The 24,765-nt window shown below is 45.3% G+C and overlaps 1 protein-coding gene across 1 annotated transcript in view; it reads right to left on the minus strand.

The window, feature by feature from the left end:
• Positions 1-24,765, minus strand: part of DPYSL3 (dihydropyrimidinase like 3) — a 63,224-nt gene that overhangs the window by 14,764 nt on the left and 23,695 nt on the right. The window contains exons 2-7 of the mRNA XM_081091217.1: positions 17,479-17,567; positions 13,172-13,356; positions 10,616-10,780; positions 8,115-8,176; positions 7,179-7,259; positions 2,694-2,762 (exon numbers count right to left, since the gene is read on the minus strand). Of these exons, the coding sequence (XP_080947343.1) occupies positions 2,694-2,762; positions 7,179-7,259; positions 8,115-8,176; positions 10,616-10,780; positions 13,172-13,356; positions 17,479-17,567 (651 nt within the window). The remainder of the gene's footprint in view (positions 1-2,693; positions 2,763-7,178; positions 7,260-8,114; positions 8,177-10,615; positions 10,781-13,171; positions 13,357-17,478; positions 17,568-24,765) is intronic.

The raw sequence follows: 24,765 nt of genomic DNA on the forward strand, positions 1-24,765 counted from the left end.
CAGCTGGTCCAGCTGGCATCCCCCAAGCTACACTTGGTTCCACGTGGATGAGACCCTGGAGGCCACCAACCCCAGGGAAACTCGGCCACCTTCCTGAAGCTCCCAGAGCAGCACCTCTGAGCCTGGGGCTCAGCTCTCTGAGCAGCTCACTCAGCTGGTACCTGGGTATGCTCTGAACCTAAGAGGGGCTGGCTCCTCCCATGCCCAGTCCTCCCTCTTCCCACCTCTGCTGACCTCTCCAGCCGCCCTGTGACCTCTGTGACCTCTGCCGGGGCCCCTTTGATCTCACTCTCTCCCAGCACTGCAGGTTTTTCAGCACCTTAACAACATGACTATCTTTGGAAGGTTACATCACTCTCCAGCTTCACCCAAAAGGACTTCCAGGGTTGTCGAGATCTGCCTCTGAGAAGCTTTCTACTAAAAAGGAGACAGGAACAGGGAGGAACGGGGTGTGGGGGGGTTGAACAAACAAACCAAGGGACAAAAATAGACTTTGCTCAGAAATCCCCTGGCTGCTGCTGAAGGATCTATCTCGCCAGCACATCTCAACAGTGACCAGCATTTAAGAAAAGTGGCACAAACAGCGCCGATCGCCCTGGCCCACCTGCACTGTGCAAACTTCCAGGCCCTTCACACACGATGGGCCTTGAGGGCTCTGCTCTTCAGCTTCCTTGTGCACAATCACCCCGACCACCCAGAGCAGCAGCAAGGACAACTGTGACAATGCCGTCAGCACAGTCCTGGGCAAAAGCAACTGTTCCCCAGGGGGCCTGGCACTGAGGACACAGTCTTTCACAGGGATGCTGTGACTGTAACCTCATCACGATTTTTTAAATTGAGGTTTAATGGACATAGAATACTATGTTAGTTGCAGGTGTACCACATGATAATTCCATATTTGTACCTATTGCGAAATGATCACTGTAAGTCTTGTTAACATCCGTCACACACAGTTACATTTTTTTGTGATGAGAACTGTCCAGATGTACTTTCTTAGCAATTTTCAAATATGCAATACAGTATCATTAACTACACACTATGCTGTACAGTACATCCCCATGATTTATGTATTTTATATCTGGAAGGCTGTATCTTTTAACCATCTTCATTCAATTTCCCTACCCCTTGCCTCTGGCAACTGCCAATCTGTTCTTTGTATCTATGAACTTGTTGTTGTTTTTTTGGGGGGTGGGTGTTGGGGGAGTGATTGTTGTTTTGTTTCTTGATTACACACTAAGTGAGATCCTATGGTATTTATCCTTTTTTATCTAACTAAGTTCATGTAGCATAATTCCCTCAAGGCCCATCCATGTTATTAAAAATGGCAGAATTTCATTCTTTTTATAGCTAAATATTCCTGTGTGTGTGTGTGTGTGTGTTTGTGTGTGTGTATCACATTTTATTCATCCATTCACCCATCGATGAGCACTGAGGTTCTTTCCATATCTTGGCTATTGTAAATAATACTCCAATAAACATGGGGTGCAGATATCTTTTTGAATTAGTGTTTTCCTTTTCTTCAGATAAATACCCAGAAGAGGAATTGTTGATAGTTCTGTTTTGAGGGACCAATTTACACTCCCAACAGACAAAATTATAAATTATTTCAACTGGTAACAAAAGTATCATTAGGCAAAGGAGTTTCTGGGGTGCTGATGATGTTCTGTTTCTCCAAAGGGGTGCTACTTACATAAGTGTGTTCAGTTTGCGAACATTCCTTGCACTGTTATGACAGGAACACTCTTCTCTATGTATGTTAGGATTTAATTTTTTAAAAGATTCTGGAGATGGGCAATGGGCATGCAATCATTTCTGGTTCTGACACCTTCTACCTATTTAGAGTGCGGAGCTTGAATGACAGATCAGGAACATGGTTCACTTCGCTGACATGGAGGACCTTGAATTTGCTCCAGGTGCCAGACCCAGGGTAGTCCTTCAAAGCCAATATGCTCTCAGCCATGTGGGCAGCCAATTTCCAGCTGTGCCCTATGCTGGCAGCTGGGTTTGCTGACATCCCAGAGGCATGGAATCAGCCCCCACTTACCTTTCATCCGCTCTTCAGCTGCTAAGCACAGTCGCTAATCAGCATTCATTTTACATGCGGGAAACTTCCACATCTAAACACAATCCACCCCTTACACAAATCGACAGACGTATTGCCTGTTAAAACCTACTCTGCCTCCTATCCATAAGGCCAATATTTTGCAGGACTCAAATTGTAATGTGGGACACAGGAATAAGTAGAAATGTCTCTGGAATTCACATTGATTAAGAAAGGATTTAGAAATTTTCCACTCCTACTGAATAACTGCGGAATACCTCCAACTGGTGTTATCTTTAGAGATTAGGGGTCAGAAGCAAGCATTCCTTTCTCATTTTCTCAGGGGCCCTTGAGTTGGCTCAGTCGAAGTGGTCTTTGGAAGCAATGTTCCAATCTTCTGTCTGGTACTGATAGAGCCTCCCTGCCTCTCACCATGTTTGCTCAGACACTGTGTGTGCCTGTGCCTAGGGGAGGCAGGCTGAGCACTAGCGCTGCCAATGTAAAATGACTGACAGGCCATCCAGGAGGCTGCTGGGATTGGCACTGTGATGACGGGCGTCTCTGGGAAGATGCTGGCAAAAGAAGAAAGCCCCTCCTGCTATTGCTTCTCTCTCTTCCTCCCTCCTTCCTCCCCTACCCCCCTGCAACTTACCTCCTCTGGTCTGCTCAGCACATGGCCTTCTGGGCCAGTTATCCCCATTTCCAACATCCGGGCTTGCTCCTAGAATGAGAAAAAAATAGAGGAGAGTTTTTATTTTTTAAAACTTATGGCATCACTTAGTCAAGATTTATTTCAAAGCCTGAAATCACTCAGACCAACCAAAAAAATGGTACTACTGCAATTGCTTGTAATGCATCAATACTTACACTAAAACTTTAAAGCTCATAAGATGCTATAAACTAACTCCTAACTCTATTTCCTAAGACATAGAGGGCAGTTTTTAGATGGGCTCAACTGAGATTTGGAGAAGTTATGCTGAAGATGTGTTCAAGGGAGGAAAGAATAAAATACGTATGTTGAACAAATTCATCAACTCTCTAGAGGAATTGCAAAATAGGATAGAGTCTGAATTAAAAGGAGAAAAAAACATTTGAGTAGCCTGCTTTTATTAAAAGAAAGATAGTCTGTTAAAAAGTACCATTTTTTTTCTACATTGTGCTTCAAAACTCACACAATCACTTATACTTCATTTCTTTCAGATGCAAACCTCTGTAAGCACACTCCCTTAACTTGTTTTTTAATTTATTCATGCATTTAAAACCTATTCATTCAACAAAAATATTGAGTATCTGCTTTATGCTAGGCTCTAGGTTAGGTACTTACTTGAATGAAGGTAATGAGGCCCCTGACTTGATAAGACTTACAGTGTGGTCCTGCCATTACCCAGAGTCTAGTCAACCCACCACCTACATCGGGTTGTTTGTGGAGATGCGGAAGTCTGGCCCTATTCAGGTCTACCAGATCTGAATACCTGAGGTTAAATTCTAGGAACCTGCATTTTAGTAAGCCCATCAGGCTCTTTAATGCTTTACTTTTATGACTTAAATGAATGGATTAGAATTTAACCAAACTACTACCTCTAACCACCATTACCTGAGTTTATCTACTGGTCAAACTCTAATTAATTAGGTCTTGGATGAGGCAGAACTGCCTACCCGTGGTGGCTAATGGCTAAATTCCTCGGACTTCTGGCCAGCTCTCTGGAAGAAGCAGGTGGCTGGACAGTGAGCACACGCATGGCTAACTGGCACTGGCACAAATCCTAAGCCACCATCTCTGCAGTTTTGCTGGCATTCACTCTCCAAGTATGAAGGCCACTTCCTATGGGCCTGTGCACTGGTGTGGTGAGAGATGTGAAGAGAGTGAACTGAAACCATGAGGTGTTGGGAAGAAGGAATTCCTTCTACCTGGAAAAGAACTATTTTGTTGTTGATGTTTGTTTGTTTCTAATAATAATTTTTAAAAGAAGAGTAGAAAGGAAGATGCTACTACAAGCAACCATGACAAGTAAAATGGCCACTGTGCCCAGCTTTCCGGTATTTGAAAAAAGGTCAGAGGCTAATTGTTCCAGCAATGTACCTCCCTTTCATTCTTACTATTGACTTGATCAAAACTTGGACTGAACAGCCGAAACCGGTTTGGCTCAGTGGATAGAGCGTCAGCCTGCGGACTGAAAGGTCCCAGGTTCGATTCCGGTCAAGGGCATGTACCTGGGTTGTGGGCACATCCCCAGTGGGAGATGTGCAGGGGGTGGCTAATCGATGTTTCTCTCCCATCGATGTTTCTAACTCTCTATCTCTCTCCCTTCCTCTCTGTAAAAAATCAATAAAATATATTTAAAAAAAAAAAAAACAAACTTGGACTGAACAAAACTTCTTCCAATTCTGGTGAGTTTCCACTTAATTGCCTTGTGAACTCACACAAGGGTTAAGGTCTCCAATGAAAGCATCTTCTATCTTTTAGGACACTCTCGCTGTTATCTTGTTTAAGAGTTCTGGGACAACACCCAGGTGAAGGTCACCAGGGGAACTCTTTCAAACACGCTTGTCTGAACACTACTCCTGACCGCCTAAATCTCAGTCTAGAGACCTGGGAGAATCCTAGAAATCTTAGAAATGCTGGAAAGTCCTGTGCCAAAAGTCAGGTTGCCCCTACAACTGGAAGATTAAGAATGGCATGTAAGCCTCACCGGTATGGCTCAGTAATGGAGCATCAACCCAGGAACCAGGAGGCACAATTCGATTCCTGGTCAGGGTACATGCCAAGGTGGTGGGCTGGATCCCTAGTAGGGGGTATGCAGAAAGTAGCCCATCGATGATTCTGTCTCATCATTGATGTTTCTATCTCTCTCTCCCTCCCTCTCTGAAATATATATATAAAGAATGGCATGTAAAAGGCCCTGGATGGGTACTCAGTGGTTAGAGCGTCGTCCCAATACACCAAGGTTGCAGGTTTGATCCCCGGTCAGAGCACATACCAGAATCAACATACAAGTACATACAAATCAATGCATAAATAAGTGCATTGATCAATGTTTCTTCTTCTCTCTTTCTTTAAAAAATCAATTAATAAAAAAAAGAATGGCATGTGAAAAGCCACTGGTGCCGCCTGGCATGGGTGGGGAGCAGGGGCACTTTGAGGCGCTGAGCACTGGGGTAAGCACACCGTGTGGGTCAGGGCAGTTTGGTTTGCTCCAGGAGGAAAGAGACCCTGTCTTTTTCATCTTCCCTCTCCAGTGCTTTACCATAATAGGTGTCCAATAAATATTTGTTGGATGAGTGGCTAAGGACGCTGTGCTCTCAGACTGTCCTTTGGAAAATACCCCTGGTTGGGACCCGTAGGGAATGATTTCTTCTTCCTTAGTCACTTTGGCATGAAGTGCAGCCAGAGACTGAGGACAGCAGCTGCTTCATTTAGATAATGTGATCAAATCTTTCAGCTCAAGCTGAATTTCATAAACACGCACAAGAAACTCATCCAAATGGAAGAATGCCCTTATTCTCTTCCTAACTCAGAACAGATCTTCCCAAGGTAGGGGGCGGGAGGGAGGGGGGCGGAGCAGAGACACTTCTGTGCCACGGAGCCACAGAGGAAGTGGGAAAAGGGGCTTTGAGTCGGAGTGACTTTGCCTGCTCAGGCTCCTGAATGAAGAAGCCAGGAGTTTGTTTTCTAGGGTATCTGGAGGGAGGGCTGGGACCTCTGGCTGCTGCACTGAAAACTTGGAGAAGGGGGAGGAGTGATGGCTCTAATACCACCAGATACCTCCCCTGGGAGCAAGGCATTTGGACCTTCCTTGGAGAATGATTTCATTCGCTCTGAGTGTGTGGAGGACGTAGGAGAAGGCTGTCAGGGGCCTGACTAATTAACCTCTTGGTCCTAAGAAAGAGAAAAGTGCACACTTAGCTCACCTCCTCCGCTAGGGAGACAACACTCCAACCGCCGGAGCCCTACAGCTGGACCGGTGGGGCAAGGGGCCCGATGTACCATCTCTGGGTGAGATGCCCACTGAGGCTCATCCCCTACGGGACTGAGATTCTGTCCTCCCAGTTATTTGCGGTGATCTTTGGGCCTCAATGTTCTCATCCACAAAATGGGGAGGATGGCGGTCAACTTTAAAGGGTTGGGTGAAGATTCAATGAGAACTTAGGAGACCACTTACAGGAGCCTGGCACACGGTAGGAAGTGCTCACCAAGCGGTACCGGCTATTGGGAGCCAACAGGTCTAAGCTAGACTGGGCCGCAGCATTGCTCCCACACCCCTGCCCATCACATTCACCAAGTCCTGGACAACTTCTGAAATGAAGGCAGAGCCCAAGCGCTTCCGAGCCGTGGAGGACATCTGTTTTGGCTCACCTCTGTGTAGCCTGATGCCTGGCACAGAGCGCTCAGGAAATACTCTCTGAAAGAATGAATAATGGCTTCTTGCTATTAACCGTATCGCATGGACTAAGAGAGCTCACACGCTTTCCTGGCAGCCTCCATCTAGCAGAGGCCAATCTTGGGATAAACAAAGCCGTGGCTAAGGCACATCTGTGCATCTAGCCCATTAAGCAGCCCTGGAGCTGGGGAGAGAAGTGCTTTCTGCTTCCTCACCAATGATCCATTTGGGCCTTGGGACCCTCACTTTCATCACTCCGCAGGTTTTTCAGCATGATTTCTAGGAAACCAATGGGACGTGTAGGCCCCACAAGACTTAAATTCTTTATTATCTATGGCCAGGAGTACCGCAGCCCTGGATCGGATTTCTGGCTTCTGAGAAGTGCTGCCTTAGGGTTTTTCTTTAGGACACAGAATGCCACGTAGCTTGGACTCATTTTCAAAAGAGAAGCAGCAATACTCTCCCAGTAAATGACCCGATTTGAAACCTCCTCTTACAGGAAGCCTTTCTGGATTCTCCAGAGCGGCCAGATCTCTCTTTGTTTTCCAACAGCTGACACCTGCTCCCTCACTTGTCCACATTTCCTTTTTTCCTCCTCCCAGACATGAGGTCCTTTAGGGCAGGATTTTAATGGAGCACTGATGATGGTGCCTTCCACACAGTGAGAGCTCAAGCAACGGGGAAGCAAAGAGGAAACGGAGGGGATGCAGAGCGAAGCCCATGCCAAAAGCGCCCTCCAGGGAGCTGCACGCTGTTACCTGGGCAATGATGTCCCCATTCTCAGCGTGGACCTGAGCAATGGCTCCCAGCTCTCCCAGGCAGGTGAAGATCTCGTAGAGCTGAAACGGAAAATGAGTCTCTGTCACCTTCACAGGCCACCGGTGCTTTCAGCAACCTCACACAGGCCCGATTACGAGAGCCAGAGGGGATAAACCAGAGGAAGTAAGTGCCTAGAGCAGAAATACAGACTAAAACACGCCCAGCCCAAGAGGGGCGCGAGTCCGAAGAAATTCCAGAAAACTGTCTATATACAGAACCTACTGTGTTGCCTAAGCAGACAGGGTGGACACATAACAATGCTACCGGCCACTCTACTCCCCCTCAGCACACATTTTTAAGGAATTATTTCCCATTGAGCTTCAGAATCCTTCTCAACCCGTGCTCCCAAAGACCACCACAGCCCGGCCAGAAGCTAACTCGAGAGCTAAAACCCCTATCTCTCAACCTCTCAAAACAGACTTCCCTTCACCTTCTAATCAGGGAAGGTGGGAATTAAAACTTAAGATTTGTCTAAAACACATCTCACAAATTTCTTAAGGAAAGTCAGAGACAAGCTGGGACAATTTCCCCAAACAGCAGACGGCCCTCCTTATGCTGCAAGGCTGAGCATCTTGCCTCTTCCGAACTTGTAAGGAGTTTGCTTTGCGTTTGCTTGGTAGATGGAGACTGAGGCAGGCCCTTCCTCTAGTCCTCTTGAGAAAGCTGCTGCCAGTGGAACTTCTAGCTCCCTGTCTGCCTTGCCGGCGGCACCCTGCCCGTTACCTGATTTAAAAGGGAGCGTGGACTGCGAGAAGCTCTCTGGCCCAGCTGTCTCCCGCAGCGCCCACACTGACTCGTGTTGAAGGAGTCAAGGTCATCAGCAACAACAGGAAACCCATCCAGATACCCCAAGCCACACAGCAATGGATCATTACCTCTGTGTTGGACACCTGGTACAAATCCTTGTAGGCCATGTAAACCATGAAGGAGTTAACCCCTGCAAGAGAGGGAGGGGAGGGGAACAGGAAGAAGACAGCATTATCACAACCACTCTCCATCCTTTAATCCCACTTCTATGGCCCATGGGGCCCGAGTACATTACAGGCTCCGGCCCAATGCAAAGTGATGCTTCCCGTTCTCCAAGAACATTTTTCTATTCCCTCCTCGCCCTGGAAAAGCAACGATTCCTACGTAATGTCATAGAGAACTGTCTCTTCTTCTGCACCTCTTTCTTGCCTACAACCAGCACTTCCCAGCTCACAGGTCAATAGGCTTTGTTTTTGCTTGAGGCAGTATCCTATGTAATAAAGAGCTAATATGCTAATTAGATTGAACAGCAGAACGACCATCTGGATGACCTTCCAGATGAAGCCAAGGCTGCAAGGGCTGGCCGAGGCTGGGAAGGCCAAGCCCCTTGCACGAATTTCATGCATCAGGCCTCGAATATATATATATATGTATATATATATATACAATTTTATGTATATATATATATATATATATATATATATATATATATATACATAAAATTGAGAATCACTGTAGCACACTGGTTGTATTCACACTCTGGAGGTTGCACCACATACTAGTTCAGTGCACTTGGAATATCTAACTTCTTGAGCCTCAGTTTCCTCATCTGTAAAATGGAAAAATAACAATACCCTGCTTTATAAGTGTGGGAAACATTAATGAGATACATGCTGAGCTCTTAGCACTCACTAACCCTGACACATACTTGGTCTCCATGAACAGATCTTAAGGAGTGCCTGCCCTGCACGTGACCACTGCAGGGTTGAATCTGAGAGGACCGTGTCCTTGGAGAACCAACAGAGCTACAGGCGGAAGTCAAGTGTCACCTTGAGCTTAAATATCTAAGTCGTAAGGATATTGAGAAATGATCCATTTAGTTTTTCACCTCAAATAAACTACTAATATAGTAATGTACAGAAATAGGTGGGACTGGGGAGCAGAGAGTCATTTTGAAAAAAGGAGGATAATTTTGATCTCCAACCATCAGGGCCGCCTCAGCCCACAGGGTTCCAGGCCAAAAGTGGCTGCAATTTGAGACCTTCCCTACCCAGAGTGGTTCAACTGAGGGCAGCTTTTCCCAACACCACCCTGCCCACAGCCTCTGTGTCATCTGTGGAATGACCGGGCCCTTTGGAAGGAAATGGGTGTTAAAGCCGTTCTGAAGTCCAGTGTGAAAGGAGACACAAGGAAAAAGGGAGAGGGTTCATCTCACATTCTGAACCAGGAAGGACAGGAGCAGAGCTTGCGGGGTGAGGAGGGGAATGGAAAGGAAAGCTCGTCTTCTGATAGGTCATCCTCGCCCCTCCATCCCAGAAAGCACTCTCTTCCATCGCGCTCCTGGCCTTTGCATCAAGACTGTGCGTCCGGCCAGCCCTCCAGCTCGTGGTATCTATCCTGATGCTCTTCACTGGCCTGCTCCCTTCTGCCTCGGTGGCTCAGCAGAGGCCATTCCTTATACTTCCCTACGTCCCCCAGGCAGCCTTAGATGCCGAGCACATCATGTGTCTGTATGGGGGATGGTGCATGTGTGTAAAATATATGGCCATCAAAATGTAGGAAGAAGTGGAGAATAGAGGAGTCTAAGAAGACCATAGGAACCTAAACCATGTACTCACTGAGAGGACCTCCCCACTCCCTACCTCCTCACCCCCCCATACACACGAGGACATGTTTCATGCCCTAAGCTCCTAGCCTGAGTACAAACACATCTTTGCTCCCAGAAATATCTTAGCTTATCTGAGGATCCTGTTGATATATAATAGAAATGAGTTTGACCTTTGGAATAAAAATAATGAAGCTTAAAAACTCCTCATCTCATATCCAGTAGGTGTGTGACCTTGTATATGAAGTTAACCTCTCCTGGCCGCAGCTTCTTCCCCTGTCAAATGGGCAGCATTGCATGGAGGTGAAGAGCCTAGACCGGGGTGGGCAAACTTTTTGACTCGAGGGCCACAATGGGTTCTTAAACTGGACCGGAGGGCCGGAACAAAAGCATGGATGGAGTGTTTGTGTGAACTAATATAAATTCAAAGTAAACATCATTACATAAAAGGGTACGGTCTTTTTTTTTTTTTTTAGTTTTATTCATTTCAAACGGGCCAGATCCGGCCCGCGGGCCGTAGTTTGCCCATGGCTGGCCTACACTGTGGGGAGATCTACTGCTTGCTACTCATTCTAGCCTCAGGTTCTCCATCTGCCAAGTGAGGATAATAATTCCCATCTCGTGGAGACCCTGCAAGGAGTAAGAATGATGGACTAAATAAGCGCCTGGAACGCAGTGGTGCCCCTTTCTTCCAGCACGCATGCTTGAGGTTCCAGGCTCCAAGCTAGGAGAAGGGACTCAAATGAGTGGATGTTGTGTGGAGGAGGGGCGAGGGGGAAGGGAGGAAGGCGCGCTCGGGCTCACCTTTGTCTTTGATGAGGCTCTGCACCTCCTGCTTCACACTGTCGTTCCAGTGGGTGATGTCCACATGCAAGGCATAGTCACAGCAGCTCTTCCCATCGGCCCACTCCCGCCACTTCTCATAGGCCTCCGTCAGGCTGGACTCGGGTTCGGGCACCACGTGGTCGACTGAAGGACAGAGACCCTAGATGGGTGACTCACTGACACAGCCTCTGTTCCCCTTTGCACAGGCCTGCTCCTGCTTGCTGAGCCATGGCTGCAGGATTTCCATTTCCTGAGCACGGAATTAACCTTGGAAAGTGTTGCTGATGACTTAACTGTCACATAACTACGGGACCTTGTACAAATTATTAGCTTCTCTAGACCTCATTTATCTCATCCTTGAAATGGATCCCAAGTACGGTGGGAGACAGGATGTCATCGTGCCTTCCTTCTAAGTTTGTTATAAGATGAAGAGGGAAAATGCACCAAAGTGCTCTGCCTGATGCCTGGCACATAGTAAGCGCTCAACTAACGTTAACTATCAATGTGTGCCTACTATGTGCCATTAATAGCAGTACTGTAGGGAGTCATTAGAACAGATAAAAGTCCAACTCCCTCCTAAGGTGGAGGAAGGGTTTTAGAGTTATATCAGGGCCCAGAAGAGTGACACCCTCACGCTTACTGTCAGAGGAGAGCCACTGTCTGCTGAAGGAGCCTGACGCTAGGCCCACAGATCTCATTTCTATGCAAATTCTTCATCAAGAATCCAGTTTCCCTGAGGCCCAAATCTACTCATGCAGTACCTGCAACCTAAACGATATTTTTTTAAATAATAACATTCACAGTTGGTGAGGATAAGGCAAAAGTGACACCCTCAGAGTTCGCCTGGGCAGTAGAGGAAAAGTGAGAATCGGCACAACTTGCCTTTAAACAATTATAAAATAGATGTCAAAAACCTTGGCAATTTTTTCATACCTTAACTCAGGGTTATTTCTGTGCCTAAGAATTATTCCCACGGGAATAAACAATGCTGCATGCACAATCTGGGTTCTAAAGATGTCTGTCAGTCTAAATTATTACATATTTACATAAGTGAAAAACTGGAAACAATTGGAATATCTAACAATAGGGAAGTCTGGGTAAATACATAAATTGTGATACCTTCATAAAACAGAGGGTTTGGCATCCGTTCTACATGTTGTGGTAGAATAAAAATAAATGAAGGGAAAGACATCCTCCCATTGAAAATGGGAGGCGAAAACACAGTGTGTCTATTATGATCCTATTTTTGTTAAATAGGAAAAAAAATATATAGCCAAACTGAAATAGTGATGTGGGATTTATGGGTTTTCTTTCCTTATTTTCTTTTTCATATCGGGGTTCTTTGTCTACGAAGGACACGTACACTTGTGTGGTTCTTTGTATACTTTTCTCCCTTGCCACCTGGAACTCTGACTTTCCTCCTGCTCCTTCCCTCATGCAGAAGACTGAGCAAAACACACATCTGCAGAATGCTGACACGCTCAGCTCCTTGCCCAGATGGCAGAAAGCCAAGCCAAGATCCCTCATTTCCTCAGCCCTCTATCGCAAGCAGCCTAAGTGCACTTATCGGAAAGCAAATGCGTGCAGCTACATTACTGATGTCTGGACACACACCAGGGCCTCCGTGGGCAGGCGGCTGCTGAGAAGTCAGCTGGCTTCCCCACTTTGGCTGGAATTGCACCTTTTATGGCCTCAATGCAATTGTCCTGGGCTTCCACACCCAGCTAGCTGAAGCTGAAGCTGAAGCCTGCTAGGGCTCCTGTTGAAAGTGAATGATTCTACGGCTTAGGCTGTTCTGTGCTCGTGGGTGGATGTATAAGGTGTTAAAATAAACAGCACCCTTGATGACCAAGTTTGGAATGGGGCCTGGGAGGGGACCCAGTCACTGGGATTTGCTTGGGACAAGAAGGACTGCCCTGGACCACTTTCTGTTCAGTAATCCAATGGCATGCAACTCCCTAGGTTTCCTTGGAATTGTAATAGTTACCAGAAAAGAAAGAAAGAAAGAAAGAAGAAAGAAAGAAAGAAAGAAAGAAAGAAAGAAAGAAAGAAAGAAAGAAAAAAGGAAACCACAGACATAGCTTGCCCGATCTTAAAAATATGAACTGGTCAACAAATAGCTCAGACCAGATAACACCAAACTCTCTGCTATGCTCTCTGCCCCTCCTGCCTGAGACCCAAAGGGGAAGTTCTGAAATAACTTTTTGCCCCACTATCCACAAATTTTTCAGTCCGCTTTTCCCAGTGACCGGCCGAGGTGGTCACTTCTGATTGTCCATCACCTGCACGCCCGCCCCTAATGCTAAGGAAGACAGGAGGGATGGCTGAGCTCATTGTCATGAACCTCATGCATCTCTTTCATGCAGTTGTGGTGAGCTGCCAGTGTCCTCACTCCAACCTGCTTCTTTCAGGACCCATCAGGCAGAAAGTCTACCAACTGTCTGAAGGGACGTGTACAAGTTATCATCGGAGAGCACGGTGGGTAACACACTCCTAACACTGGGGACCAGGAGTGGGTGATTTGGGGGAACTTACTAATCATGGTGGTGCCGCCAGCTAAGGCAGCCTTGGTCCCTTGGAAGAAGTCATCCACGGTGGTCATCCCCTTGTAGGGCATCTGGAAGTGAGTGTGGACATCGATGCCTCCGGGGATCACCATCTTCCCATTGGCCTCGATGGTCTTCACTCCTCCAGGGACAATCAGATTGTCTCCAATTTGCCTGGCAAGACAGTGAAACAGCTGGCAATTTAAAAGAGTGATTTCAAAGACAGACATCTCTCTATATAATAGAGAAATATGCTAATTAACTGGGGGAGGGCCTGATCAGCAGCGGCCGTGGCTGCTTCAAAGGCCGGAGAGGAAGGCAGGGCCGGACTGGCGATTGAGGGTGGGCGGCACCAAGCGATTTCGAATCGCGCACTGGGCTCCTAGTAATATTATAAGTTTTAAACATAGGAACACATTTATCAAAGTAGATTCACAAGTTTAGCGATCTAGAAACAAATAAAAGTAGACATACATACAGAAAATCATTTTTACAGACACAACACAATCCAATGTGCTTTTTGGGGAAATCATGTGTCCTGGTTTAGTACTGTAACCCCAGGGGTTTGAGAGTGTCTAGCACATAGGATGTGAAATATATATTTTTTTTAGGAGAAATTGCATGGGATGATGAATCATTTAAAAAACAGGAATGTGAATTTAGCTACTTCACCTGGGCTCCTAAAAAAGAGGTCCTTTGGCACCCCAGTCTTCGCTCCCCAGCCCACCTTTCTTGATGATGTACCCATCAATCACACACAAAGGCAAGGGAGGAAGTCAAAGCTGTAGCCACCTATTCTCAGCTGCTTTGGCGGGGTCAGCACCTCAATGGAAGCTTCCAGCCAAGGAAGATGATTATGCCAACCTCAACCAAACACCTTCCCCCAGGAAGCTTCAGAGCCTCTCAGGGAAAATGAGAGGGGGACTTGGGTGGGGAAGAAGCTGGTGAGTAGGCCAAGGCACCTTCCACCAGGCAAGGAACAAACACAACTAGTCCTGGAACAATGTCACCTCACTCACCATCTCATGTTGCTCGAACTATTTGTGACTTCACACCCTTGACTTAAATGGCCAATGTGGTTTGCAGGTAGGACCCTGATTTATAAACTCCTACATTGTCATTAAATGCCTCCTACCTTGGGGGATCCAGGAGCCCCACTGCCAGTATCATGAATGTTCCCCCTTTGTTCATAGCCAGCCGAGAAGGAAACTCCCTTGGGGCACCAGAAGTCCACTACTGGCCTGCCAAAATCTTAGTTCTGCAACTGAAGTCAAGTATTTCTGACATCTCTAAGAGTTCAACTTCACCACATCACCATGGGGCCATTCCAGAGCCACCACAATTCAAAACACACTGTGGAAAAAATGCAGCTCTGATTGGAACCCTATTCTAGTCAAGATACTGGCCAGCCGTGTTCCCATTTTTCCTCTCTTGCTGGTTTTCCTCTGAGGGAAAACGAGAGCCCAGGGCATGAAGAGCTGTCTGGTCTCTCTGTGTGGATGCACGTGTGCTTGCACCACTATGACAATTAGTACAATACCAAGCCCCAAACAGATGTGCCTTCCTCTTTTCCTCCACTGAACTAACCAAGGTTATATTAATTCCTGAAGGCTGGGCTACCATCTCCCCTCCTTGGTCAAGTTTCTACTGACAGCCAGGTCTAGTAATTAAGTGTAGATCAGCTCTGGAATTGGGGTAGCTAGAGGCACAATCTTGGCTTTTCCAGTTACTAGCGTTATGACCTTGGCCAAGTTACTCAAGCTCACCAGGTCTCAATTTTTTCATCTGTAAAATGTCATAAAAATGCCTACTCCATAGGGTTGTTGTGGAGATTAGATGTTATTGTGTTAAGCTTAAAGGACAACGTTAGGTACATAAGAATTCAATAGATATCAGCTACTATGATTAATAACCATCCTACTCCCATTTATTAACCAGTCCTCTCCCTCTGAATCTCATCATTCTACTAATTTAATATTTGATGTTGATATTATCTGGTAATGTTAAATCTGTCATTTGTGTGCACACACGCGCGTGCACACACACACACACACAAGCACACACATTATTCAGTTCCCCTGAAATTATGTAAGGTTCCCAGGGGAAGAGATGACTTGGATCCCAAAGGCATCTAACATAGCATGTGTCCAGTGACTAAGACAGCTGCCCTGCACATAGCAAGCACTCCATAAAAATTCACAGGCAAACAACTATGTGGAACAGTTGGAGGAAATAATAGATGCTCCCAGACTTACAGTGGGATTATATGTCCCAATAAACCACTCATACACTGAAAATATCGTAAGTTGAAAATGCACGTAGTATACCTAACTTAACCAAACATTATAGCTTAGTCAAACTGAGAACTTTTGGATTAGCCTAAAGTTGGGCAAAATCACCTCGCTGTAGCTGCCTAGCATCGTAAGAGAGTATTGTATGCCCTATCACTAGCCCAGGAAAATTCAAAGCTTGAATTATGATTTCTACTGAAGGAGTATCACTTTCAAACCATTATAATATGAAAAAATCATAAGTCAAACCATCTTTGAGGACCCCCTGTATTTCTGTTTTTATACTCTGTTAAGAATGTTGTTAGAGACACACAAAATGTCAGGATTGGATGGAGATCATGTTTATCCAATCTTGTCTCCATCGCCAACCCACACATCTGTTGGTTAAATTCCTTCTATAACATCCTTGTTAAGTGGTCCCTAGTCCAATCTAATAAAGATGCCAAAAGGAATTCATTTTGCATATTCAACTCTGGTAGTAGATGCCTGAATAAATGTGTGAAGATGGATTGAACTTTCATTTAAGACTCAACTGTGAAAAGTTCTGGGATCAATTACTGATGCCTATCATAAGCTCTGAAATAAGAAAGAAGCATTAAGTAATAATTTTTTTTCTATTTCTGAATCTCTAAGTGAGGGAATTTGCTACCTCCAAAGAGAGCCGACTATATAAAATAATATTTAGCAATAAAAAATATAAAATCAATTGTGACTGATATTTTGACAAAATTGTTTTATATTTGTTAGCTTGCCTATTATTTCCATTTTTTCCTACTTCTACTATGAAAAATTATTTATGGAAATTGGCAAGGCAACTAATACCAAATCTTGCATTGTTCATTCATTCATTCAATGTATCTGATTTATATGTTGATCTTTAGCAAATTACTTTCTATGTTATTTTTTCTCATCTGAGAAGAGGGCAATAAAAGTACTTACTTCATAAGGTTTCTGGCAGATCAGATGAGGTAAGGTGTAAAAACATTTAACAGTGCCTGACATACTACATACTCAATAGAAGGTAGCTCTTATAAAAGTGCTAAGTGCTCAATGTACTAAATACTAGGTTCAATGCAGGGAATATGAAAATGAACAAGATATGGTCCTTGCTCTCAAGGGGGCCTAACAGGAGGATTTCTGTGATTGATAAAAACACACGGTGTTTTATACTGAAGGGGAAGCTAGCTCAGATTGGGGGGCTGATAAGGAATGTCCACCCGCAAAAATTTACTAGTATATCTAAGCCAAGTTTTCAAAGATAAGGAAGAGGTCTCCCATAACCAGAATATTAAACTAGCCAATAAAGTTGAACAACTTAAGTATAAAGCTGAACAAGGTCAGGAATGGCTAGTAGGATGAGTTGAATGCACTAGTTTTACACAATATCGTATCCCTGTGGGGATGTACCGTGCCTTCTGTGATGAAAGGCTATGTGTCTATCAAACCTTTCCTTTAAAGGTCATTAGGTAAGGAACGTGCACTTAAAGGTTACCTGGCTGTGCTGCTTTCAGGATTCCAATAGCAAACCATTTTGCTAAGTAATTACACATCCCTAAAGTATCTATTTGGAAATTTGCCTGGAATATATGTCCTATCTGTGCTCTTACCTAAGTCAAAGTTCAGTTTAAATGGCCTTTCCACCCCAAAACCTTCCTCTGGACACTTCTAAAAGACTTATCCTCAGCTGAGCTCCTTGGGGACCTATTTTAGGGTGCTATAAGTTGTGCACACTTTTCAGTATCCTTAAGGACAGTGGTCACATCTTCCACTTCTCCAAGACACATAGGATGCCCATCAACGCAGCTGGCCCAAAGTGCCCTCCACCTCAGTGGGTTGATCAAACTCAGGTTTTTCACTTTATTCATGTGATCCAAGTGAACGAAGGCTAGCTCCCACTTTTGAAGAATCATGTGCATCCAGACTGAGGGGTGAAAATAAAGATTCATTTTTAAGGAGAAGAAGACATGAAACCAAAGAGATAAAGAGAAGGGTTCCAAATACATACTTGATTAGGCCATCTTCCATGTAAATATCAGCATAAAAGGACTGATCATCGTTGACGATTCTGCCTCCCTTGATAAGAAGACGGTCACTCTAGAAGGAAAAGCGAACAGCAGTCATTCTCGCAGTCAAGACTTCAGAGAAGAGTGGTCTGCCAAGCTTTTCCCAACTCCTTGCTTTGGAAGTCCAGTGAGAACACATTTACTGATGGCATCTATGCGCTCAATGCACTCAGCCTTTGAACTGGGGGTATTTCCTGGGGACCCAGTCTTCGCCTTTGCTTCTAATACAAATTATTCTGGAGTTTCACCTCTTGCTTCTGCAACCTACCATAACAAATCAGAAGCATAGCTACTTGAGGGAAGACACTCTTTTTATTATGTTTCTCCTTCATTGAGCATTCAATATTTAAAGTGGTAATACATATACTTCGGTGCCTACCACCCAGTTTGGTATTTTTGCTGATGCTCCACGTGATTCTCAAAATCACGTAGGATCCAGCATACCATGAAACAGCCTTTAAAAGTCTTTACAATGACTTGGTAGTCATGTTACATTTAAAATTCAGGATACTTACACAGGTATGCACACATGCACACGAAGTTGTGGAATGTATAAGAAAACTACTCGATGGAAAAGAAGACAAAACATCTATAGTACTTAACTCAAGGTGAAAAAAATTATGCAGGATTCATATTTGCTTCATTATATTCAGTATCTCTCTCACATCTGAAATATATTTCTTTATTGCTTTTATTATTAAAAATTGCTTTTCTTGATGAGAAAAGTCTTTACAAATTACAACTTAAATAAAGTTTGGAGAGTGATCCAACTGGAAACAACGCATGTAGATTACAAGATTATTCACAAAATACAAATATGTGTTTTACATGTAAGTCAGGAGATAGACAAATCAGTGTCAGCTTTAGAGACTGAAAATGTCATTAAATGAATGGAGCTGAGACTGCAGCATGAGGGATGGATGAAGCTTCCTTAGGTTCATAGGGGAGAAGAGAAATCTTAGGTTGAGTGCACCAGAGCATGAAAAAGAATAGTAGGTTGGGTTTTGTTAAGGTTTAAACTTAAGGACTTCATCCACCCACTCATTCAGCAAATCATTATTTAATATGTATTACTCAATAGGTGGGGATGGTGCCCTTGTGAATGAGTCACGCAGGTCACAGCATTTATGGAACTTACGGAGCAATTGGCAATAAAGAAAAAGAGTCAATAAAACAAATAAAATGTAAAAATGTATTAAGTGCCCCCAAAATATAGGGGAGTGGAGCTTGTCTATTTAACTAGAGGCGGGAAAAGGCCTTTTTGAGAAGACCAATTTAGATGGGGTGGAGATGGAGAACTACAAGGGGAGGGAACCGCGTGTGCAGAGCCCTGAGGTAGGGGTACGTTTGGTTTCTTTGAAAACCTGAAAAAGATCAGTGTAGGGGGAGCTTGGGGATCAAAGAGGAAAGTGGCATGAAATGAAGTTGGTGAGGCAGACATTGGCTTTCAAAGAGAACACACGTTTTATTTTGGTTTTTAAATCTTTATTGTTGAGAGTGTTACCTATGTCCCCTTTCCCCCCATTACCTCCTTCCACCTGGTTCCTGCCCGCCCCAGGCCTTCACCACCCTATTGTTTGTATCCATAGGTAACGTACATATGCATATGTTCTTTGGTTAATCTCTTCTCGAAGCCTCCTTCCCTCTGAGATTCCTCAGTCTGAGAACATAGGTTTTATGGGGAAGGAAGCCCTACATACGAGCTGACCTCTGGCTTCAAAAATTAAAGTAGACAGGGCCAGAAAATGAGAATTGAAAAGAGGGATCCATGAGCAATAAAGCAAATTACCACTTAGTTTCTCCTGCTTCCAAGGTATTGCATGAGAATAAGAAATTTCATCATGCCATATTGTCAGGGGAGAGGATTTTAAATAGATACTGATCAATGAGGCGCTTAGAAAGAACCTATATATGTGGTGAGGAGATGCAGTAATAAGGTCAAATACAAACTCCCAGCACCCATGGCCTACAAGCCCCTCGTGATCTGGGCGTGGTCAGTATGTCTACCCTTCTTTATATCATGTAATGCCTCATATTTTATACAACAGCAGAACTTGTTGAAGCGTGTAGTTCTTATCTCATATCAGGCTGAGCCTTTGCAAAGATGTCCTCTCTGCTTTCTCATTTGTTTACCTGGCACCCAACAACCGTTCTCTCCTTTGTTCAGCCTATAGTCAAAGGGTTTCTCCCTTAGGACACGTTACCTGACTTCCCAGCAAATTCCACCTGCTACCATTGCAATTTAGTTCACACAATTATATTGCTCTATAATCGCTGGCTTATTGTTCAATTGTCTCCTGACCAGACAAAGACTCTCTTCGTCTTGGAACCATGTGTCTTTTGATCATTTTACCTTAGTTCCTGCAGCCCATCCTTGACAGCTGTGAGGTCATGGCCAAATGAATGAGTGAAGGGTGGGAAACAGGAAGTTGTATTATATCGGTATGATGGAAAGGCCATCTGAGTCAGAAAATTATGGTAAGGGGCCAAAAAAATTGGACTTTTAAGAAAAAAAACCTGGAAGGCAATTCTAATCTACTGGTTTAACAGCAACTGAAAATTTATATGAGGCAGTCAGTCCTAGGACTGTGCTTCCTACACTAGAGAACACAGATTCCCATGCCCTGCTCTGGTCACATCTATACTTTATAAGCGCCATACACAGCTCTGGTGTCATCAGCCAGCCCAGGACCCAGTCACACACCAGTGGCAGAAACCATTGCCCCAGGCACGGTTCTGCGTGCTTATGAGGGCGACAGGAGCACCTCCAGTAGGAGCTTTGTAATAATAACAATCTTGGTAACTATACTAATAAGAGTCCCCTCTTGTAGCTCAGTGCTTTTCTGATATTCTTTTATCTTTCTACAAAGAGGCGAGGTAAGCTGGGTTTTGGAAAGGAGCCAGTTACTGCCTGAACGGAGACCAGCTATGAAATATGACCATCCTCCTGCCTGGGGACATCCATCCCTGAGCCACTGGCCTGCTCATCACTTCCTTCAACACCTATCAAATGTCAGCCAGGGGCAGAAGCTATCTCAGGCCCCATGTACATTGGGGGATCAGTAAGAGCTGATCTAAGTGGAGTGAATACCATTGGAAACCCTTCACATGATAATTAAATAAACCTCCTCTGGCTCAATAATCAGGAATCTAAACAGAGCCACCAAAACCTCAATTCATAGAACTCCAAGGGATGCTGCCTTGGGATCCTCAGCTTTTCCCCCTAACTTTTATAAAAGTGGTTAATAAAACTGCTTTATTCACGTTAACTCTTTCCATGCATGTGGGATGGGATCCACGACAAAGGGCAGCCCAGGCAAACTGTTACTAGACACAGAAAAGTCTGAAAAGCCAGCCTTGGGCTTGTCATTGAAGGATGACATACCTGCTGACCACTCCCAAGCCACATAAAAACAAACTTCACTTGTTACAGAACATGCTCGTTCGTGAATTCCTGGATCAGCTTTAGAGAGTAACTAACACATGCTGGGGTCGAAAACCAACAAGACGAACACATCTGACTTCTAGGATTAGAAGGATGACGTTAGAAAGGATGGGTGATTGTGGCTTTGTGGGCTTTCTGTTCCCGGCAGCTGAAGTTGTCTAGCATCCATGAGCTGATGCCCAAGGAGGTAAAATGATCTTGTTAGGAGCCTACCAATGTTTCTCCTGGAATGAGGTATATAAAGGATGAGGGTATTGCTAGAGCACCCTGGGATAATCTGGAGGGTATCTGGAATGCAAAATGAAGCTATTCAGAGCCCGAAGCAATCAGCCCAGGGCTCTCTCTGCCTTAGACCCTGCACAGTCACCCAGGGCTGAGTGTGGCGAGCTCTGAGAGCCCATAGGAGTGCCAGGCATACCAGCTAGTAAGTGTGAGACCAGCTGGGTTCTCCCGCTGCTGGGAGAGCTGGGCAGACCATTTAACTAGGCGTGTGATCTTGAGTTGGGACTTAACCTCTCAGAACCTCAGGTGTTTTTTTATTAGCTAAAAGTGGATATAATAGCTAGCTTGTCACATAGGGTGGCTGCCAGGAATAAAGGGTGTGTGTGTGTGTGTGTGTGTGTGTGTGTGTGTGTGTGTGTACACATATATAAACTATCTAGCACACAAGTAAACATCTCTAAATATTAGTTACATTGATTCCATCCATATTACTTACAGTACCCTAATATTTTAAAGCCTTAAGAAGTATGTTGAAAAGGGGTGACTTCCCATTTATCAAAGAGAGGTGAGTGGCTTCCTCTGAGTGACAGAGTCGATTAGTTCCAGTTGGAAGAAAATCCAGGTCTCTACCTCGCGGCGCTACACCCGTTTCCATCGGAAGCCACTGTACCAAGTGTCTTAACCCGTATGACAAGTGGCTCTTCCTGACAGGGCTCTCTTCTCTGTTTAATTCTGACTCTGACTGTCCAGTGCTGAAACTGCTGACCGGTGCTCTGCGGGAGGTAACCTTAGGAATCCAGTAACTTTCCCAGTAACTCTTTGCCACTTACAAAGAGTCAGGGCAGTAAACCTTCCCCTTATGTGTCAATGCAGTTCATAAAGGGACCTGATTCACAATCCAGGGTAGCACAGGTCCCTGAAGTCTGAGAAAGTGGTGAAATCAAATCTTCTTTCCTTCACTAGTATATACAGATAACTAAGACAAACCAATACAAAAAAATTAGGAATTTGCACCCTAGCCAGTTTGGCTCAATGGATGGAGCGACATCCTGCAGACTGAAGGGTCCTGGGTTCGATTACAGTCAAGGGCACATGCCCCAGTTGCAAGCTTGATCCCCAGTAGGGGGTGTGCAGGAGGCAGCTGATCAATGATTGCCTCTCATCATTGATGTTTCTATCTTGCTCTTCCTCTCCCTTCCACTCTGAAATCAATAAAAATATATTTTTTAAAAATTAGGAGTTTGTGAGAATGAGGGAGGGGGGAGAGAGAGAGAGAAAACGAAGGAGGCAGGAATGGAGGGAGAGTGGAGAGGAGGGAAGGCAGGAGGAAACAGTTGTAACAGGAAAGGCTGGGGTTCCAGTGAGAATAGAGAATGAAAGAACAGAACCTTGAACTCAAGCCTATTGGAGATGTTGGTTCCCGTTTTCATTTTCCTCATCTAGTCTTCAACTTCAAGAACTTGAATTATCACCTCCGTCTACCTGAGGTCATGAGACTATGCCTCCCAAAGCCCCCCCTCCCACCCCCGTGGATTTTTCGCATCAATAAAGCCAGCCTGATAACAGTACTTAAAGCACCTCAGTTGTATGTGCGGTGGACATTCCAGCAGCCCAGAGTAAAACCTAGAATCCTGAGATGAGTCTTCCAAAATCACGTATGGTGTTACCTCTGCTCAAATCACAGAACCTGACTCCCATCCTCAAGTGGGACTCGAGATCCTTTAGAATTCCAGGGCAAGGCGCCGGTGGCTATGTAAAACACATTCCCTTCTGGGTAACTAGATGTGACTCTCTAAAAACACTTCTGCTCCTAAGAATACAGCAGGATGGACAAACTACACGAATGAAATTTTGTTTTTCTTCCCTGAAGCAGCATCCATTACCATGTGAAGTGCCAAGCCTGTTTTGTCTTCCTTCCCAGTTCAGTCACCACGACTGACATGGCGCTTACTGTGTCTCAAAGAAGAAAGAGAAAGGGCCCTCTGAGACAGTCCAGTTGACTCAAAATGGTGTTCAGAACAAGGCACCCGTGGGCTCGTAGGAGACCAAGCTTCTCATCCTGGCTCTGCTGTTAAATACGCACCTTGGACGAGACACACAGACTGAGTTTAAATTCTAACACTAGCACGACCTGTGTTTGGACAAGTGCCTCCACCTCTCTGGGTTTCAGCGGCATCGCCTGGGAAATGGGGCAGTGATGCCTCTCTCTCAGAGTGCTGGCTAGGATGATGGGGATGCTACATGTGAAGGGCTGAACTCTGCTTGGCATGCTACAAATGCTTCAGACATGTGAGCTACCACCATTATTATTATTCCTTATCGTTACAACTGGCCACTATAAACCCCCCCTCTCACAAATGCTCACACAGAACTGAACTACATTTTGTTCATCGAAATCTACAGGCCTTGCCACAAAGGGATGCCAGTCCCTAGCCAGCCCTCAGCAACGGTTCTCAGCTCCTGCCACCAGCAGCCAAGGTCACCCCTCTTCATCCCCCTCCTCCATCAAGGGCAAGTTCCCATGCCCCTCCTGGTCATTCCTCCTTTGGAAATAAGCCTCCATGAGGAGATAACAATCTGCTTGCTCTTTTCTGGGAGGAATGGAGAGTGGGTGGAAAGGTCTTCAACCTGCCCCCCAAACCCACACTCCCCGCCCCAGGCATGGGTCTGTTTCTAGGATCCCCCCAATGACAAACGTGCCATTGAGACAGAGAGACAGAAAACATCGGGAGAAAACACACGTCTCGAAGAGCAATGCAGTGCCCTGGCTCTGAGTCTTCATTGAAACTGGCATTGTTTGGCAGGGTTGGCTCTTCCAAACTTCTGAACTGCTCCAGAGGAATCTCAAAAACATTCCTCCTTCCTCTCATCATCCCAACACACTATGACCATCAAAGGTGTGCTAGATGGAGGTTAACCTGGGGCACCCCCTTCAGAGCACAGCCCACCAAGCCAAATGCATACCAAGGGAGAAGCACTGTGTGCAGGGGATCACGCTTGGCTGGGCCCTGCAGGGACAGATTGCAGGGTAGGCGAAGCAGCCAGCAGAGGAAGCAGTAGCCGGGGGCAATATTAACCAGGACAGGAGGTTGTTCAGTCTTCTCGACCAGAACATCAAAGTCAGCTACGGGCATTCTCCCCTCCCCAGAACGTCACGTGAACCGTTCTAAAGATGCATCTCTCAAAGGGCCAGGCAAGTGATGTGGCCAGCCCTCGGTCAGAGTCCAGGGGGGATGGCTGTGACGGCTCCTTCATCCCAGCCCCCTGATAACAGTCTCTCCATCTTCAGCAGGTTTCCAGACACGGATAAGCACAAGTGGGTAGCCAGGCCAGGAACGAGAGGATGGGGAGGGGAGGGGCAACCAGCCCTGCACAGGAGGAGCCACAAGCCATTCCAGTCTCAAGCAGGAAGGTCTCCTGGACCTGGGAAGCCCAAACCTTGGTCACTTATACACTGTTTTCATGATATTTGACATATCCTGGTACAAACTGTGCTGTTATTATTGACTTAGTATCATGCTCAAATAAATGTGTTATTACAGGAAACACTCTCTACCTCCCA

The sequence above is a fragment of the Myotis nattereri genome, assembly GCF_964212035.1.
Source record: "Myotis nattereri genome assembly, chromosome: 5".
Lineage (NCBI taxonomy): Eukaryota > Metazoa > Chordata > Mammalia > Chiroptera > Vespertilionidae > Myotis > Myotis nattereri.